Here is a 21,308-nt window from a genome sequence, read left to right on the forward strand (position 1 = left end):
TCGCTATTACGACCACTGCGGCATCTGTCCGCCGGCGTCATCTGTCCCGACTTTACCATATATATATATATGTATGTGTGTGTGTGTGTGTGTGTGTGTGTGTGTGTGTGTGTGTGTGTGTGTGTGTACAATTATACATACATACATATATATATATATATATATATATATATATATATATATATATATATATATAATAAATACTAAGTCTCTAATTACGAGAACGACCAGATCAATTTGATAATGCTTTTTAAAAATGTATTGAGGTCCAAGATAGGTTTTTATAAAGAGACAAATTTTAAAGATTTCCCGGAATATTTGACAATCCGGATGATGATAATATTTATGAAAAACAGTCAACTTTTTACTGTACTAAACAGCTTTTAACAATTTAAACGTAAGATTGACACAGTTTCTGAAACATATTTTTGTATTTATAATTTTTTAAATATTAAGTATACAGTACTTTACTAGTATATCCAGATCGCAAAGACATAGTATTATCTAAGGTTTACTACACATTGCGCCAGTAACACTTTTCAAACATCTAATGGAATATATTAAATTGTTTAAATTCATAAAAGGTACATAGGCCCTACTGTGGTATAACTTAAATAAAAATTTTGTCTGCTATCTGTATACCTATTTCCTCAAATTAACCGTTAAAAGTGTGGTTTTACTAAAACTTCCAAGTATTCTTATCTAGATGAACTCTGTGATCAACAGTGACTACAAAAAAGGTTGAAATAAGAATTGTCCAGGAGCCGAGAGCCATTGTTATTGCATAAACACACAACCCACTTGTCCGTAATATCCATTGAGAATTTTCCCATAAGAAATAAGTCGATCGTTAGCCGCGCTAGTTTTGGTGAAGATCGAAATGGAAGGGTGTTACAGGGTTAAAAATATAAAATGATACATTCTTCTTAGATTATATTTTTCTTGGCATGATACAACCAAAACGAACCATCAGTTGCGTAAATACATGTTTAATTAGCGTCAACTGACTATAGCCAGCGGGGTTGTATATATACAAACCCTTACAGAGACGATTTTCAGTCGCTTATACAACCATTCTAATATTTAATGGTATAAAATCTAGGCTACATTTTGAAGATGATACGATCTACGGTGTTTGCCTTTTCTATACGAGGCCTGCATCCTTGGCTAAACCGTAGAATATTGATGAAGGGTGTTTCAGAAGGTTTTCTGGTGAGTCAAACTCCTTGATTAGGCCGTTGTCCAACACTACAACTCTGTAACATTAGGTATCGATATAGAGAAATATGTTATTGTTGTATTGATCTCCATATTATGATGAAACTTATGAAGTTGATTAACAAACTTATAAGTTTGTTAATCAAGTTACATTAAGTTACAACCTTCCAAAAAGCCCCACCTGAGTTCTATTTTTTATCTTGTAAATGTAGAATTGTGATCATATAAAATTAGATCCGGACATTTTTCATCATTGACACTTCCTTATTTTGTTTTATTCGCAACGGTTACACAATTTTAGGTATTACAAAACCAGCATGGTTACCAAGCTTACATCTTAAACTAGGAGTAAAATTAATCGAAACATCACGAAAACATCAGTACAAATTAAGGGTACATGCCCATATCAACTTCTGAGAAAACAGTGATATTTTAAAGTTGATGCCGCAGCAAAGGGGTGAAACTAACGTCAAGCAATAAATTATATAAATCAACAATGTAACTTAAAAGAGGTAAAAAGAAACAAGAATAAATAATAAACAACCACAAGAGCAAAGTATGAAGAACAACAAGAAATAAACAATATAAAACAAATGCTCAAATCGATATTTGTAATAAGCACTTCAAAATATCGAAGTGCTTTAACATCTGTCATAGCTAACCACAATAGTGGACTCCAGATTCTAGGAGTCAATCTGTACCAGTGTCAGATTCCAAGTGGAAGGTTAAAAGGAGCTGCTGGATATAATACTCGCACTAAAGTTATGCCCTTCCCACCACAACTACGTTATGGGCGTGACACTCTACAGGTTATTACCATAACACTTTGCTTTAGCGTTAGCATCGTTACAATAAAAAGCATTGACCACATCGTCTATTGTAAAACGACATCATAATAAATATTATTTTATTTAGAGACTTTGAATGCCTATGTTCTTGGCCACTAATGTACTTTCATTAGTCATGGAAAGACATGAATGAAAAAAATCTATAATTGTGTTAAATCCACAAGTCGAAAGGTGGGATTGTTGTCACACCTGTCAGAATCCATGATAGTATTGAGCCGGTGAGCAATAGTGAGTACTGTGCAATCTTTGAACTCTCTGCGGATGGTCTGTTGGATCAGATCATCAGTCTCCAAGTCAATAGCAGCTGTCGCCTCGTCCAGTATCAACACCTTGGTCTTGCGCAGCAGAGCTCTGGCCAAGCATATCAACTGGCGTTGACCAATGCTGCAATCATTAGAGTAGTTAACCTTGCAATGATTAAAGCCTTGCTCTGTTCAGGCAGCTAACAAGTAATGAGCTACGAATTAATTTATGAGCTACAAGATCATCATAGAGTGTTGAAAATCCCTATAAGATGAGTCTATAAGATTAACATCTATAATCTTAACCTGTTCACTTGTGCATTCAGTTGATAACAAATTTCTTGAAAAAAAAAAACAAATAAAACAATACTACTAGAACTTATATGACAGGAATTGAAATATGACAGCCTTGTATGGCCTACGTTTTGTGAGCCAAGCACAGAATCCAGATCATTACTGTCCGTACATGTGTCTTTTATCTGAATTTTGAATTTTCTATTTAGTCTGAGCAATTCAAATGCGTTATAGACTTTGTTAAAATATATATTAGCGTAATACAGGGGGTTCAGCCGGGAAAGTTCGCCTATCTTTTATCATTCGACTATCTGAATAAAAGGGGTAACAGGATGAAGAGGTGAATTGCACTATTCAAGAGTACGAAGAGTGGAAATTCACCAGAAGTAAAAAGTGTAACACAAGATCAGATGTCGTTTCAAATTTTCTCATAGTGTGTGAAATTGTTTACCAAGGCTCAAAGATATTTTTTTAGGACAAAGAATAGATTTTATCCTTACTTGAATATAATGGGAGCTGTCATATGTTGAATGCAGTGGATACCTATCTGTTCTCATTCTTGTAAAAGAAACTCATTAGTCAAAGAACAAGCAGGTGTGAGAGTAGGCTCTAAACTGATATTAAAAATAGTACAATCATTCTAAATCTATATATTATTGTTCAGGTACCTCAAGTTCTCTCCACCCTCAGCAACAGGGTGCTTCAAACCTTGTGGTAGACTCTTGACGTATTCACTGAGGTGAGCAAGCTCTAAAGCGCACCATATATCTGCATCACTGAACAATTCAAATGGGTCCAAGTTCATGCGGAGATGGCCCGAGAACAGCACTGGATCCTGAAATATTGAAGACATATTACCAGTTACAGAAATCTCTCTCCAAAGTTCAATATTAGATTGACTGTCATAGCTATAATGTACAAATACTGTTTAGATAAGACCAATTTCACACTTGCAAATAATGACTACTTCTAAATGAGATACAATAAATCGAAGGGAGTCTTTAGATAAAGAAAACTGCATAATTTAATTTGATAATACTAATGGATAACCAAATAAATAGTAATTGTTAAAATATATGTACATTAAATGGTATATACTTATGTTTGATCTGTCGCCAGGTTCACACGCTGACAACCTAGACAAATGTAATAACGTATAATGAAGCGTAATACTGCTACGTATTGAGTCCGTGTGTTTCTTAACAATTTCGTTAATTAATATCCCAATAAGCTACTCATAAAGTTTTTATATGGAGTTTAAACCGTGGGGATTCCACACAATTGTCTATTTTTTAGGCTTCTTTTAATTCAAAAATTCCATTAACCAACTTAGAAACTGAAATTTAATTTTCCTGAATAGACAATAGTGTACATCAGGTGACACACCTGAAAATAGATTGAAATTCACTCAAGTTTGAAACCGTGAAAATTCCACAGTTTCTTAAATTTTATTTTTTTAGGTTGTTTAAGTCCCATTTTCAGTGATTGAGACGTATGAAGAACTTCCAAGATTCTAAGAAGTAAAGAGTGGAAGTATGAACATAGTTGTTTAAATATATAAATTATAGTTAATGAAAATATTTAAGAGTAGCATAGTGCTAACGAATGACGACCTGCAGGGAACAGGTTGTTTCCTGAGTTTGTGTATAGTGTAAATTTGCTTCTAAGAGGAATCTGGCACATGCCTAGGATAAAAAGAGTCGATAAGCCTTCCCTGAATTTGGAGCGGAAGGATCACAGATGACTAAGTAAAAGGGAACACTTGTAAAAGGAAAGAGAGGATTATTGACAAATTACAGCTGGAAGTACCAAATAAGGTTGTCTTTAGCCTATAGCCCAAGTTGATGGTTAGACCTCGGAAGGCAGTCCCAATACACATATCTCCACTATGCACTATCAATTATTGGCGTGGAATCTTTCCATTTCAGCAGATGTTTTGGTGTTTTGGTGTTCTGTAAGCCAACTCTTTCCCTAAGCCTAAACATAATTATGTTATTACGTTTAGGTTGTCTGAGATAGCTGTATTAAGTTTAGTAGGTAGGTCAGTTATACCGTCCACTTCCACTTGTGGAAGTTGGTTATATTACACATTAGCCGAGCCATAAATCCAAACTCGTTTCCTTATAACTTATTCAACTTCGTTTCCTTTTAAGTTATGACAACTTACTTGAGGTACAATGGTGAGTTTTGAGCGCAGGTCACCGAGACCAATCTTGGCAATGTCAAGATCATCAATATAAATGTGGCCACCTGCAGCCTCAATGATGCGAAATAGACAGAGAGTGAGAGAGGACTTGCCTGCTCCAGTGCGACCAACTATGCCGATCTGAAATATTTAGGGCTTTTATGTTCCATACAACTTTTAACAAACTGTTATAACAAGAGTCCAATTAATTTCCGTGACCACTCCAACCAAATACCATACCTTCTAGATGTAACACGTAATACACCAATAAATTTCAAATCAAATGATCATTGAAAACCGCTTCGCAAATTTAGAAGCTGTCTTTACCTTCTCACTGCCAGAAACAGTGAAGGAGACGCCCTTCAGTATAAGGTCCAAACCCTCACGGTATCTCACTTTGTAATCCTGGAACTTGACAACTCCTTGCTTAGGCCATTCTGGGCTAGGGCGAGGCTCCACTACCCATGCGGCTTCCTTCATAATCAAATAGACAAAACCTTTTAGAACATGTAATACATTTAAAAACTTTAGGAAGTTGTTAGATAACGTATCACGAAAATCGCAATTTGAATATGTCACAGAACTTCCAACATTCACTAACAATGCAGCACAAGCAAGTCCTAATTGTGAGTATATTTGCTTATTTAACTTACAGTTTGTACCGTAGGTCTAACCCCTGTAATGAAGATGAGGAACCAGTCTGGGATGTTTAACTAATAGTAAAAATTGAAAATTTAGTACAATGTTACAACGAAAAATACTTTTTAACATATGCTCAAATTTAACCAGAACTATTTTGGATATAAAATAAAAGAGGAAGTTTGTAAATACATTTATAGGTTAAATTCATAATGTTCTTTTATGTAGTCTGTTAGTAGCATACTTAGGATAAAATACGATAGAATAAATGGATGTGGAATACTATGTTGGTTGTTGTCTGCGAGGTAAGTCGTGTAACCAGGTGAGCCATTTCTTCAGAGTTGGAGGTGGGTTGGTAGTAGTACTTTAATTTAGGCAAACGACTTTTTCAATCTTCCTTACTGTGTCATGTAGATTGCGTGGTTAGATTAAAAAAAAAATAGTACACGGGATGTCTCTAAATAAATACACTCAATTCAATGTGTAATTCCACATGAGCAAAAATATCTAAAACATCCTGTTTACAAAAATCTGCAAGTATTTAGCTTTTGCACTATTAATTACAATAATTAATATCTTTAGAAGAACGATTTAGTATTTGTGTTAGAAGAAGAATCTATGAAATAAAGAAATTAAAATTTTGAAACTTATTTTTTTTAGTTATTTCATTAGTTTTCAGTCATATTGTACATGTTGAGAGTAGTCTAGACTTCTTTCAGTTTGTTCGTGCCTATTGAACACGTTTATTAAGTTTCAAACAACGATTTAATGATTAAGCTATTTGATAATATAACTAATTCATTGATTATTTGAAAAATTTAGTTGTAAATTGGCTGTTTGATTCCTTACGATGAATACATTTTAACTGTTAAGTTAAGTTTTATCATATATGAATTAAAACAAAAGGTAGACCATCATAAATCAAGGTGATTTTGTCAAAACTCCATAGTGGGGCCAACCTTATATTTACATCTCGCTAAAAATAACACTTAAGATATCACGTATTTTAATTTTATACATTCATAAAATTAAAATATCCCTTTTTAGAAGCTGCTTACGTTGTCATAAATAAGTAAAATAACTAATCAAAATATTAAAGCTTAAAATGTAATATTTTATGTGCTTTGTAACAACAAAATAGATGTGCGTACCTGAGGAAGTTCAGTATACTCCTTTATCCTCTCCACAGAAACAATACTTGTCTCTATTTCTGAAGTCATTCTCACAGCAGCATTCATAACATTAGTTATCTAGAACAAAATAAAACTATACACATGCCATTTTACTGATAATTCATACCTATTCTTTTAGGCTGCTCTACTTAAAAGTTGTAGACAAATTTAATCCAAAATAAATATTTACCGTATAGGCTTTTCTGACATTTCCAAAAGTTCTCACCTGTAAAGCATAACTAATGGAGAGTCCCACGATTCCTGGATCCAGTGAATCTCTACCTAATACAGCAAAAAAAGCTGCAAAGAAAATCAATATATTCGATATGGTCTGAAGACGAATTCCCAACCATCTGTAAATAAGAAAAAAAATGTTTGAACCTCTTTGCTCAGTATATAACTTAAATTTGACATTTGCAGATAACAAGTAATTAATAGTTAAGCAGAAGCACGTAAGATGTTATAATTATTTTGATAGCCCTAATAAAGTGGTATATATCCATAACTTTTAAAACTCTGAGAGAAACAATAAATATATGTGTTAAACAGTCAATTATGGGCAGGTAATAGATACCTGCTAATATATATATATATATATATATATATATATATATATAATCTTTGAATAATAAGGTAAATGACAAAAATCGTTAAAATATCAAGAAACAATCAAAATATATTTTTTTCTCTTCCAGTACCTCAAGTTCCACAAATAAAGGAGGAAATATATTCGCTAAGGCCACAAATCTTTGTATTGTAGTATACAAATATTTAAGTAATTTATAACAAGAAAATTAACTGATATCCAAATAACAAAGCACGTGCAGTGACCCAGATTATTAAACACTTAAAACACATTTTATTGTATTTACAGTTAGACCTGGTCATGAAATGACTACACATATAGGCCTACAACGCTTTGCTGAATTGTTCATTAGGAATGTAACTTGATAACTCAGGGCAAAATAATTCCAAAACTTCAAAAATAAATTTGTATCGACAGTCTAAGTAAGAATAAAAGAAATGATGAAATACTAGTGTCAGGGCGTTTGATAACACAAATTATTCTTGTTTATTCTTTTATATATATATATATATATATATATATATATATATATATATATATATATATATATTCTTCATATAAAATTAGTCAAAATTTTAGTAGTAACATAACGAATAAAACGTATCCAATTAAAGGAACAATTGATTGTAATTCAAGTAATATAATATATCAACTAAATTGTAATTTTTGTACTAAACAATATATTGGCCAAACCTCTAACCCTCTTCGTATCAGAATGACAGGTCACCGTTACAGTATTGTTCATGGAGATGACAAGCCCCTCGCTCTACATTCCAGAGAACATAATCAGGACAAAATTGAAAACTGTTACAAATTAAAAGGCATCAATAATGTTCCATTGCATGCCAACGAAAATATAAATAGGTTTAATTTGAGAAGGAGCGAAACTGCTCATCAACTTGTTTTAAGGTCAAAATTTCCTTTAGGTTTGAACATTCGTTAATTTCTAAATTTTTTTACTCTTTGGTATTTATGATGAAACATCAGCTGTGAGGTATTTTCCCCCTGTTTATTATTCTATTTCAGTTCTTTTTTTCGTTTCTATTTAGTTTGTTTAATTATTTAATTTTGTAATAATATAAATATTATATATATTATACACTATTTGTCATCTGAAGAAGTATGCTGACATACGAAAATTCATATAAAGAGTTTACCAATATTTGGTTTTTTATTTTTACATGAAGAGAACACACACACACACACACACACACACACACACACACACAGTATATATAAAACGTTTAAAAGGTTTGCAGGAAAGAACGTTATTTTAATAATCTTAAAACGAAGATTACATGAAACCTTTTATATTCCACAAAGCAGCGATTATGCAGAATCCAACCAGTTCTTATTATTAATAAAAAATGTAAATAAGCCACTCACCTATTGGCCACTAAAGAAGGGATGAGACAGACTTGATTGGTGTCCACCTTTTCATGCAGTGCATTTATGAAACGTTCTTCCGCCTTGTAAGCTCGAATTGACGAAACTCCTACAACAGAGTTATCATGGTTGCCAAGAGGTTTTTGAGGTTGCTCATTCTGTTCTTCCCTACTCTAGCTTCATATGTGGGTTACACATATCTGAATAAAACTATTAGCTAACCCAAGACTACTTCGTACGACCAGGCTAAAACTTACCTGACAAAGTCTCGCTGAAGAGAGAATAAATGGGAGATCTTGTCACTGACTCGATTCTCTTGATTTGACGAGATGTGGTTAAATATATCTTCTGTAACAAGAAAATTGTGTGGTTTATTTAAGTCTATTTAACATAAAACTCGCTTTAAATATTTAATTTGCTGAAAACAAGTTTTAAAGCCTCCACATAATTTCTTATATATTATGTTTTATCCAAATTAAGGTATTTGTGGAAACGATAGTCTGAATTTTGTACAACGTTATTATAAGATGCAGAGCCAAAGAGCAGCGTCTCCGGTCCTAATCTTAATTTTTTGAAGATGACAAAAGAGATGTACTCAAACCCAGTGTGTACAAATTGAACACTAACCAATCCTCTCAGTCATCTATTCAATTACAGTACTATATGCAATACAGGCCAACCTGCTGGATAAAGTTTGATAACTACAATTTTTTCGGATATATACTTTAATATTTATTCAACAACATTGTCAGTAACGATGTATGGCCAATCACTATGTTCTTCACCGTAGACTATGCTCATGCAGTTCCAAATATGACAACTTGTAATGGAACTGTCGAGCACTTTTCACCAATTAGCACGAATCCAAGCACTTTAAGCCATCATAATAATATTAGTTTCAGGATACCACTCAAATTTATCTTACATTAATCATCAGTCAAAAGTTTGTCTTTGATATTATAGATGAAACTTTCATTGAACGACGTTACCATAGTTGATAAAGAAGCGATATATTCAAACTAAAGTGAATGCATTTATAATTGAAACTTAGAATTGACTGCAATAACTAGCTACTTGTCCAAAATATCTAGACATATAACTTATACTCATTATATAAACGTTCTAACCTGCAAATAATAATAGATAAGTCCAATAGGAACAAATGCTACGGCAAATAGTGGAGTTGACCAGATGATAACCACAATTGTTCCGAATATCTGTGAACAAAAATTTAATGATATACATTTCTCTTGTGAGTTAATGTGATTTAAATTTTACTTATCATTTAATGACCAACACTGAGTAAACAAGATTAGTAATAGATGCTATAGTCTCGTTAGTACAAAGTATCAGCAACCTATATATGCGTAGCTTCTTTATCTCTGACGACCAGATTTTTTTTAAATAATCAGATGCTGTCTTCAATGTTGTAGCTAGTTGTACTCTTAATATTGTTAGAATGTGTATTAACCTTGCATAAAGTATATACTTGTTGTAAGTATTTTTGTTTAGTCAAACTCTGTTGCATGTTTAGTTTTTGAACGGTCCTCTGTTATGACTGAACAACCTAAAGTTAGCGTGTCGTTTACATTCTGAAGGTTTCTCGCTAACTGAACTTGCTAACCAGATCGTCTTAAGTTATAGGTAATAGAATATCACAAATTAACAGTTGATATTTCTAGAATATTCGGAATACTCATGTATTTAATAACTGTAAGGTTCAATGGTGACAAAAATGTCTAATCGCGTTTCCAGGTTAGCTTCTTCTCTACTGAATTACTTCTACTCCTTTAACCACAAAAAAATCAATATGGATTTTGGTCTCATCAAATCTACATGTAGAATCGTTAGACCCATTTTAAATCTTGTAATCTATAAAAATTCGGGGCTTGTATAGAGACCTGAACCCCTCTAATTTCCTCTGAAATGTTGTAGATGCTTTTATTACCTTTTTATATTAAAATGTAAAATATTCACTCCAGATTTCTGCTCTTTACTATGATATTCTATATTTTAGTATACAGAATCAAAAACAAAAGGCTGAAACGTCAAAAAAGATAATACTGGCTCTATTTCTGTGCGGTAGCAATGTAAGAATGAATTACTTGTTGTGAATCTCCTCTGCAATTGTTTTTATTTGATTAAATACACGTACAGTTATTAAACACACGGGTATTCCGAATATTCTAGAAATAACAACTGTTAATCTGTGATATTCTATGTACATCTATAACTTAAGACGATCTGATCTGGTTAGCAAGTTTAGTTAGCAAGAAACCTTCAGAATGTAAATTTAGTTCTTTAGAAAATCCATCACATACAGAACCACTAGTACAGAAGACGAGACTTTGGAGTTAGCGGAAACATTACCCCTGATAAAATGAAATTTTCTAAGTTTAAATATTTGAAAACAAGTAAGCATCTAATAAACACAATGTTAGGTTGTGTCTAATTACAATTAACAATTGGCGGTTTGCAGACTCACTGTCGCAAGAGCATTTTGGGCCATCCTTAAATTGGTGGGAAGCATGTTGTCGACAACATCAATGTCTTTGCTGAGACGATTGACAATCCTTCCCATCGGCGTTGTGTCAAAGAAGCTCATCGGACAACGCAGGATGTTTGACAGCATCGACTCGTGAAGATGTCCAGCACCCAGGACTGTGGCTATTGCCAACATAAATGTACTCGCTACTACTGTGACCACTGTGAAAAGAATCAACATCATAACAAAATCGTCATTTAGATTAAAATTAACTGCAAAAAAGTGCTCTTTAATATTAGTCATATTTACGAATGGCTTTAATAGTCCAAGATTTTAAATCATTCAGAATTAGTCTTGCATTTTATTGGTATTACAATAATACATTAATCCAGAAGTCCATTCAAGCATATTTGTAGCGCTTTCTAACTAGCCTAATTTCATAAACTGATACACCCATTACATTTGTGAAACAATGCGTTAGAAAATCTCCTAATAAATATAATTTATTTCCAGATTTTATAGCTAAAGCAATCACTACCTTATAAATTTTTCGGAACACACCGTGTTGCAACATTGTAACATAACTGAAATATTTGGTAAAGCCTATCACTCAAAGGCTAAACATGTATGTTAACTGTATGCGTGTGTCTCTGCGAGATATCCCAAATTGAATAGACCTGTAAACTTTTGTATGAAGCTTCATTAATGTACAAGGAACATCATTCTCGATGATGGTCCATGTCACTCCATGGGATTTGGCTGAGCATTACCGAAAAGTTGTACATTGGTCTCATAGCAACCATAATGGTAATGAAAAAATCATAAACATTTATAAACAGAGTAAGGTCATTCATGTGACATTTTAGTAAGTGATGTTTAGTAGATTGGTTGCTAAAACATTAATTACAACCTATTAGGTCCTTCGTACCTGTACAACTCCGTTGTATCTATTTTTTTGTATATAGACTGGTATTTATATAATCAAATCCGGCTCGTATGGACCCAAATGTTTTATATAGAGTAATAAATTACTAAATTACTTTTTTAATTGAATAGGTTACCACCCCTATAGACTCGGAGGGAGCGATGATTCGTACAAACAATAGACTAGGCTCTTAATGAGTGAATATACTACCGTATAACATAAATAATATAAAGCAAAGGGGACCTGTATTGGGGAGGGTTGCTTAATTATGAGATTAAGTTTGTAGAGTAAAAATAAGAGGAATGAATACTATATGACTTGCGATAATGACGTTTGTATCCTCACATGGCACAGTACTGGTGTTGTCCATAGGACTGCTTTGGGTTGTTCTCAAGAGGTTGCTCATGCGTCTATCACTTACAGAAATTGTCATCACACCGGTACGATGGGTAAACGGCACGTAGTATAAAAATGAGAATGAGGATGACCTATCACAACGCGATTAGCGAATCTTCCACCAAATGAGTAAATACAACAAAAAAAGTCGCATTAATCGCTGATTGGTTATTCTTCTGCTAACCTTTATACAGCTCCACCCTCATTTCTTTATCTTTATAACAGGGTGTGCATCCAAAACTCTGAAACTTTTGGTTTAAATCGACCTGTTTCCTGATAATGTGGCTTTCCATCCGAAATACAACACTCAAGACTTCAGTTACATTAAAGGGTTTTCTTGCCTGTGTTTAGCCGTAAAACTTTGATGAAAGTTATATAGCATTCTTTTATACATTGTATTAGCCTAGAGATGAGATTTCTATTATACACTTTTTCATGTCACTAACCTTGTGCGAGACCGAAGGTAAAGTACATCTGCAGGTAGAAGTTGCGTTTGTCCAGGACCTGAGTACCGTTGACAGTGGCCGACTGGTCCGAGGTCCAGCGAGACAGCCAGATGTTGGCGAGTATAGCAGCGGCCTGGGAGAGTAGGGAGAGACTGAATGTTCCCACCACTAGCCATACTCCCATACACTTGCAGTAGTGCAGGTATACTCCTCTCTTCACCTTCACACAATCCGTTCATTCTAACTGGAACTTGTAAGTACAATACGAACCTTAGTCAAACATAAACCCGATGTTGGTGAGGATAGCCGCGGCCTGGGAGAGTAGGGAGAGACTGAATGTCCCCACCACTAGCCATACTCCCATACACTTGCAGTAGTGCAGGTATACTCCTCTCTTCACCTTCACACAATCTGACACGTTCATTCTAACTGGAACTTGTAAGTACAATACGAACCTTAGTCAAACATAAACCCGATGTTGGCGAGGATAGCAGCGGCCTGGGAGAGTAGGGAGAGACTGAATGTCCCCACCACTAGCCATACTCCCATACACTTGCAGTAGTGCAGGTATACTCCTCTCTTCACCTTCACACAATCTGACACGTTCATTCTAACTGGAACTTGTAAGTACAATACGAACCTTAGTCAAACATAAACCCGATGTTGGCGAGGATAGCAGCGGCCTGGGAGAGTAGGGAGAGACTGAATGTCCCCACCACTAGCCATACTCCCATACACTTGCAGTAGTGCAGGTATACTCCTCTCTTCACCTTCACACAATCTGACACGTTCATTCTAACTGGAACTTGTAAGTACAATACGAACCTTAGTCAAACATAAACCCGATGTTGGCGAGGATAGCAGCGGCCTGGGAGAGTAGGGAGAGACTGAATGTCCCCACCACTAGCCATACTCCCATACACTTGCAGTAGTGCAGGTATACTCCTCTCTTCACCTTCACACAATCTGACACGTTCATTCTAACTGGAACTTGTAAGTACAATACGAACCTTAGTCAAACATAAACCCGATGTTGGCGAGTATAGCAGCGGCCTGGGAGTGTAGGGAGAGACTGAATAAACGTTACTAGCATTACTAGCCATACTCCCTTACACTTGCAGTAGTGCAGGTATACTCCTTTCTTCACCTTCACACAATCTGACACGTTCATTCTAACTGGAACTTGTAAGTACAATACGAACCTTAGTCAAACATAAACCCGATGTTGGCGAGGATAGCAGCGGCCTGGGAGAGTAGGGAGAGACTGAATGTCCCCACCACTAGCCATACTCCCATACACTTGCAGTAGTGCAGGTATACTCCTCTCTTCACCTTCACACAATCTGACACGTTCATTCTAACTGGAACTTGTAAGTACAATACGAACCTTAGTCAAACATAAACCCGATGTTGGTGAGGATAGCAGCGGCCTGGGAGAGTAGGGAGAGACTGAATGTCCCCACCACTAGCCATACTCCCATACACTTGCAGTAGTGCAGGTATACTCCTCTCTTCACCTTCACACAATCTGACACGTTCATTCTAACTGGAACTTGTAAGTACAATACGAACCTTAGTCAAACATAAACCCGATGTTGGCGAGGATAGCAGCGGCCTGGGAGTGTAGGGAGAGACTGAATAAACGTTACTAGCATTACTAGCCATACTCCCTTACACTTGCAGTAGTGCAGGTATACTCCTTTCTTCACCTTCACACAATCTGACACGTTCATTCTAACTGGAACTTGTAAGTACAATACGAACCTTAGTCAAACATAAACCCGATGTTGGCGAGGATAGCAGCGGCCTGGGAGAGTAGGGAGAGACTGAATGTCCCCACCACTAGCCATACTCCCATACACTTGCAGTAGTGCAGGTATACTCCTCTCTTCACCTTCACACAATCTGACACGTTCATTCTAACTGGAACTTGTAAGTACAATACGAACCTTAGTCAAACATAAACCCGATGTTGGCGAGGATAGCAGCGGCCTGGGAGAGTAGGGAGAGACTGAATGTCCCCACCACTAGCCATACTCCCATACACTTGTAGTAGTGCAGGTATACTCCTCTCTTCACCTTCACACAATCTGACACGTTCATTCTAACTGGAACTTGTAAGTACAATACGAACCTTAGTCAAACATAAACCCGATGTTGGCGAGTATAGCAGCGGCCTGGGAGTGTAGGGAGAGACTGAATAAACGTTACTAGCATTACTAGCCATACTCCCTTACACTTGCAGTAGTGCAGGTATACTCCTTTCTTCACCTTCACACAAACTGATACGTTTAGTCTATCGGGAACTTTTCACTATGATACAAACCTTAGTTAAACATAACGCAAATGTTGGCGAGTGTAGTATCAGCCTATAATACGACTACAGTTGTTTGAAAACAGAAGTAAAATTTATAAATAAGCCGTTATAGTATTCGTTTTGGAACTACAAGCACTGACTGGAGCTAAGTTCTGATTCTGGTATATAATTCGCGGATTATATTTACTCGCAGACCATAGTTCCTAGCGACTCACAGTTCTTAGTACCGACCTATATACAAATGTTAAATGTTGCAGATTGTTTTACATTTGGTTAAAATGTTCTCCATTAAACATTTTTTTTAAATAAGATGGTTGAGTTATTACAAAATTTGAATACCATACCAGTATAAACCACTATTGAGTTACGTCTGTAAAAGGTATAACATTTCCTCATTTACGGTTTTCAATATTTTGAACTAAATGTAAAAAGTTTAGCGGTAACAGTAAAATTATTTTTTTTAACACAGTTACTGTGCATATCTGCAAATCTGCTTAACAATGAAAATATAAGGCGAAAGAGATAAAAATAGTCAAGTAGACTAAAATTAAAGTTATTACGATTAAAGTAATGTATAAGTCATACATGTAAAAGTTTAATTTCGGAACATTTTGATACGAAACCAATAACACAAACAAGTTCTTAATTTATTAATATTTGATATATATTTTAAAACCAATACTATATAACCGTTAATAATAGTAATACGTAATAAGCATACTACACTTACTCTTCCAGTTACAGCCGTCTCTGCTTGGATCAGTTTGGCCTTTTTCTCTTCAGGTTCAGTAGCAAATTTTCTGTAAGTAATAATAAATCCACAAAAACTACAAAATAAAATACAGGTTCTCTATCTTGTACCACAAAAAAATTAATCTGGAAATAACGTGGGAAAATATACAATTTTATAATTGTAGAATAATTTGTCTGTTCAAAATTATTATTGTAAAGAAATGTGAAAAAGGATATTGTCATAAAATTTATGGAGTGCAAAAGTTTAATAAGGAAATGCATTAATATAAAAAGGCATTATATAAGTGAAATATTATATAGATATAATGTTTATGTTTTTATCAGAATTAAATCATCAAATATATAAATGTTCAATAAAATTTATTAAAACCTAAAAATTTGTTCAGGACTTTATAATAATTCTTGTCTTCACTATTCATTGGAGTCAGGCATTGTTTTCTTATTAAACAAATTAAACAAAATATCAACAGTACCTGTATAGAGTAGCAATTGAATTTTTCCTCCCAGCTCTTTTTTCTGATTCTTGAGTCTTCTGCAGCAAATTTTCCGTTTCTTCAAAATAAATAGATATGAAATGTGTATTTTTGTATTACATCTTCCAAAACTTCAGTTTATATAATATGCTATAATTTTTCTAAATATATACAACAAAATAACTTGTATTCACTTTGTATTTGGCTGAAAAAATTTGGCTAATTTTAAACCCATTTTACCAGTTGCGTAAGTTTAATCTGCTTTTTATTAAAAGTTTAAGTTTCCGACGGATTTGTTGTACCCTTTTCACAAGAACAGTCCTGGCAGTCTTTTCTTCAGAATGTATTGGTAAAATGTTCTCTACACTTACGAAAGTTTTAATTACAAAATAAAAAATTTTTAACACGATTTAAAACTTTTAAACAGTAAAATGATGTTATTTTTTTTGTACAATAAATTCAAAAATTACCTAAATAGAGAGTAAAGAGTGTAGTTTTTATTCTCAATGTTTGTTAAAGATATAATTTAAATATAATTTTAAAAAGATCCAGATATCTAATCTAGTTTCTGAGACAAAAGTACATAGCTTAACATTACCCAGATAGGAATAAAGTTACTACCTTTTGAACTTTTCACATCCATGTCTGGTGTTAGGTACAAGGTACAATAATTTCATAAATAATAAGGACGCTGAGAGTGTAGGAGTTAAGTGTCTCCTGAGGTTGAGTGATTATCGTAACAATACACAAATAAACGTTTTAAATATATCATAGATTTCAAATATAATAAAAAAAGTATTATATTAATCAAACAATATTTCATCTGTTAAAATAGATTGGTAGCCCTATAAGGAAACTCCCAACACTTAATTAAGTTTAGCTCTTTGGCTTATGTTTCTACATACTATTCTTAGTATGTTCTTTAGTTCTTGAGATAGTTCCAAGTATATGTTGCTTTTTTCTGTACTGGCCAGAGCAGTAGGAATGTAAGACAAGGTTTATGAAGATCTCATATTAAAGTGGCGAATGATTTGGTGTATAATATAGACTTAGAGAATATATGTACTGTTCTACAGCCCGTGCCGTTATAATTTTATTTTAAGACTCTTGGCCAACAGCTACAGCCACAGGGGTGAGACGTGTAACGTTTATTTTTTCCAGTAAGAATTTTTTTAATTGATAGAAGTAAAACTCTCTTTTAAATGCGATCCCTCATGTGTTACATTTAAGTATGAAATTGTATGCAGATATTTTTGCATCTACAGTGCGTTAGAGGCCCAGTCTACACTAGAAAAACCCCGAGCAGTTTCTTGCACAGTTGGTAACATTGCAGGGACAATAATTGACGGGAGTCAATTATAGTAGCAAGTAATATATATTGTAGTTATAAAGCATATTTCAGATATTCCTACGGTATATTTCTTGCTTTTGGTATGGAAAATCACTTTGATAGATTCATTAAGGATAAAAGTGTTAGGAACGCAATAATCATTCGTCAAAGTGAAAGGTCCTAATTAAAATCATTTAACATGTCTTAATCAAACATTTATCTGTATTTATTTCTGCAGCATCGTTTTCTACATATAATTATATCTATTTGTCACGTTCCTTAAGAGTGGTTTAGTAGATAATTAGTTTGTCAAGCTGTTGAATGAATTTTTTGTGATAGGCTTCAGTGTTCTGATTATACTGTAACTCTACAAGCTTTTACCTGTTGCTAAATTAACTTTGTCCAGTTTTTAAATTTCACATATGTTACTAGGCAAACCAATAGATAGGCAGGAACTCACCATGTGATTTTTTATGAGTGACCGAGAATAGGGTAAAATTACTAACTTAAGCATAAAATAATCAATCAGTAGTCTACATAACCGTTCACATTTGGCTTATTATCTTTATTTCATATGTAAATTGTACTAACATGTAGTTAGAAAAAGTCTCTTTAAATCTCTGAAATAAAATTAACTTACCAGTATCTCTTCTGTTTTGGTTGATTTCTGTATCAATAAAATCTGTTACATTCCTTTCATCGGCTACTTTCATTCCCACTGCCTGCTCTGATGTGGTCTCAACTTCTTCTAGCTGATGCCAACTGTTCTCTTCATCAGCAGTTGGAGTTTGAGGCTTCATTTAAAAATATAATTACAAACTATTAGTAAATTATAAAATAAGTATTTAGGATATGTTTTGAACTTTTACTGGTAATGTTTTGAGGTATAAAACTGCGCAGTATTGTACCTAAAGCCGTATTATAATTGCTTGAGAGCTTGAGTAATTAATCTAACAATACACAAGTATAGTTTCAAATGTAATTAACTGACATTGTCTATGACCAAGTAACTTAACTGACAAGTTTTCAAATATAATAAGAAACGTAAATATTGAGTAAAATTTAGTTTCCCACACTGGTTCTTCGATTTACACCTTACCTACCTTTGTCGGAAAGGTATAACTGAAAACTTTTATAGGTAATGTTTCAACTTTGATCCTGTAAAACTCCAAGGTTATTTCTCAAATGAAAATAATTATTATAGATAATACAATATTGAAATTCATTTAGCGTAAATACTACAAATAGTTTAAAGAAACGATTTAAAAAGATGAAAAAACTTGATGTATTCTCAACACATTCTTCTCAACCAATTAATTCCATCACTACAATATGTTCGATTTGGCTAGAAGGTATCATTCAGGTCTCGAATGTGATACTTGAATATAAATTACATAATTTTTCACAGTGCTATAATCGGATAAGTTACTGAATGACTCATTACAATTCATTTCCTTTAGTTGTTCTTGTCACTGGGCTCTTGATTAATGAGCATTTCTAATAGTCCTGGACCCGAAAGCCAGTTTGAATTGTTAAGAACATGTCCTGGTTTTACTTGTAATCCATTAAGGAATTTCCTCTAGAAAGGAAATCTATCGCCAGCCGCGCTAGTTTTAGTAGAGGTCGAAATGAAAACGTATCAAAAGCGTTGAAACTATAGATTTTTCTCATATTATAATTTTATTAGCTTAACAGCCTTATAATCAACCGTCATACACCTAAATAAATGTTAAAACAGCGGCAGCTAACCATACGGAACTTGACAATGGTGACTTGTTTATCTGCTTTCTGACGCTAATAGAACTAATATTTTATGAGTCTGGTGGCTGAATTTTCCCTCACGCTCAAAACAGTATAATTTGACAAATGTTTCGTTAAAATGTTTAAAACTTTCGATAGCCTTTCATTTTAACCTCCAAAAATTAGCGTTGTTTGATGATTGTTTTCTTTCCTAACAAAATTTCTTTATCGGTTTTAAAAGCTCAGGTTATATTTCGGTTGCTAGATTAAAAGATGAATTTTTCAAAGCAACACAATCGTGGCATCATTCATTTCTTTCTCGATTTCTTTTTGAAAATTGGGCTAGTTGTGTTCAGTTCCCATGGAAGTATTTAAGTGTATATACATAGGGACAAATGTATAAAAGTTTCAACGAATTTAAAGTCATTCAATGTATACATTTTATATAGACACATTAAATCTATGGTGGAATGAAGTATTATAAGAAATGTGCATGCAAAACAGTTCTAAGACATTCTATAATGTATTCTGTTCTTCTTTATAATTAATATTAAATATCCATTTATTGCTTTAATGCATTGTAGGAATATTGTTTCTGTTTTTTTATAATAATATTTACTAATAAAGTTAAATTAAATATATAACACGTTTTACTTATTTTAACTGCGCAATCTTGTCCGCTTTATGGTTGAATTAGACAAATGCAGTATTACTGGGAACACTATACTAAATTGAAATAATTGATTTTATTAATCGCTGTTAACGACAAAGACAAGTTTCCTGTATTGTAATTGCGAGTATTGTCTATATACGGTAATTGTATTATGTTGTATTGTTGATACTCACAAGGTTCACATTTGGTTGTGGGGTTTCTTTGGTCTGTGTCGTAACGGCAATGTTACGAGAGGAATTGCCTTCGCTGAAAATGGCAACTAGCGTTTACTTAACAATCCACTTACAATGATGTTAATATAAATGTATTAGTAAATATGTGTAGGCTACTAAGCTAAGTAATGGCTGTGAGAAGAAGGTGGGTATGGATGTAATTGATGATGGTGGGAAAATAAAGAGGCGGGACCCACTAGTGACATTTTCTCTAAACTATTAGCTCTTTAAAATCATCACATTAAAAGGAAGCTGTATGAATATGGATAACGACACTCAGTAGTATTTGCCATATGAGTTTTTTCATCCACTATAAGAATGCTGGCACTATTGTATGTACTTCTGCACCACAACTTGAGATATATATACTATTATTGGATGAATTTACATTGCACCCAAAGCTAAATGATGAAATAGTTATTGTACATTTAAAATTACTTGAAAAACGTAAGTTTTATGGCATCAGAAGTGTGCCTCTTCCATAACTCAGATTATTTCTTAGCCATAGACCACAAGTTGTCCAAATTTCAAACAAATTCTCTGAACCGATTCATGTGAATTATACGGTGTCCCTCAAGGATCAATCCTCAGTCCAATTCTTTTTCTTATGATCCGTAGTCAATGACATAGGATCATCGCTACGCTATGGGAGACTTGTATGTACAATATGCTAATGACACAACGCCTTGCTTTGGTAAAAATTCCAAAACAATTCTGGACGAACAAACTATTGTTGTCAAAAATAATTGTGTTAAACAATTGAACAGCCTAAATCTTAAAACTTAATTCTTCAAAACCAAATATCCTGACTTTTTGCTTTGCGATCGGGAGATCCAAACGACGAACCAGCCGTCCATTGGATGATTCCCTGCTGGACAAAATCGATTGTTCAAAGTTCTTTGGAATATTCCTGGATATGGTATTGACTTGGAACATCCACATAGATCTTATTTGCTCTAAATCGTCCTCAGACATTTATGTTTTGAGG

General features: G+C 33.8%; 1 protein-coding gene and 1 long non-coding RNA gene across 4 annotated transcripts in view; one reads left to right on the plus strand and one right to left on the minus strand.

The window, feature by feature from the left end:
* Positions 1 to 918: 918 nt before the first annotated feature.
* The window catches only part of LOC124369169 (multidrug resistance-associated protein 1-like), a 53,854-nt gene continuing 33,464 nt past the window's right edge, over positions 919 to 21,308 (minus strand). For all 3 annotated transcript variants that reach the window (XM_046826977.1, XM_046826987.1, XM_046826969.1), the window contains 16 exons: positions 20,282 to 20,354; positions 18,336 to 18,489; positions 16,366 to 16,444; positions 15,870 to 15,939; positions 12,823 to 13,042; positions 11,056 to 11,276; positions 9,698 to 9,787; positions 8,828 to 8,918; positions 8,571 to 8,679; positions 6,825 to 6,951; positions 6,578 to 6,676; positions 5,115 to 5,261; positions 4,770 to 4,928; positions 3,271 to 3,437; positions 2,256 to 2,450; positions 919 to 1,256 (listed from right to left, as the gene is read on the minus strand). In XM_046826977.1, coding sequence (XP_046682933.1) covers positions 1,145 to 1,256; positions 2,256 to 2,450; positions 3,271 to 3,437; positions 4,770 to 4,928; positions 5,115 to 5,261; positions 6,578 to 6,676; positions 6,825 to 6,951; positions 8,571 to 8,679; positions 8,828 to 8,918; positions 9,698 to 9,787; positions 11,056 to 11,276; positions 12,823 to 13,042; positions 15,870 to 15,939; positions 16,366 to 16,444; positions 18,336 to 18,489; positions 20,282 to 20,354 — 2,113 coding nt within the window. In that variant the 3' untranslated portion in view covers positions 919 to 1,144. The remainder of the gene's footprint in view (positions 1,257 to 2,255; positions 2,451 to 3,270; positions 3,438 to 4,769; positions 4,929 to 5,114; positions 5,262 to 6,577; positions 6,677 to 6,824; positions 6,952 to 8,570; positions 8,680 to 8,827; positions 8,919 to 9,697; positions 9,788 to 11,055; positions 11,277 to 12,822; positions 13,043 to 15,869; positions 15,940 to 16,365; positions 16,445 to 18,335; positions 18,490 to 20,281; positions 20,355 to 21,308) is intronic.
* Positions 9,987 to 18,392, plus strand: LOC124369184. Its single transcript, XR_006923047.1, has 2 exons — positions 9,987 to 10,064; positions 11,050 to 18,392. It is a non-coding gene; the product is annotated as an uncharacterized LOC124369184 (long non-coding RNA).

This window comes from Homalodisca vitripennis, chromosome 1 (assembly GCF_021130785.1).
Source record: "Homalodisca vitripennis isolate AUS2020 chromosome 1, UT_GWSS_2.1, whole genome shotgun sequence".
NCBI lineage: Eukaryota > Metazoa > Arthropoda > Insecta > Hemiptera > Cicadellidae > Homalodisca > Homalodisca vitripennis.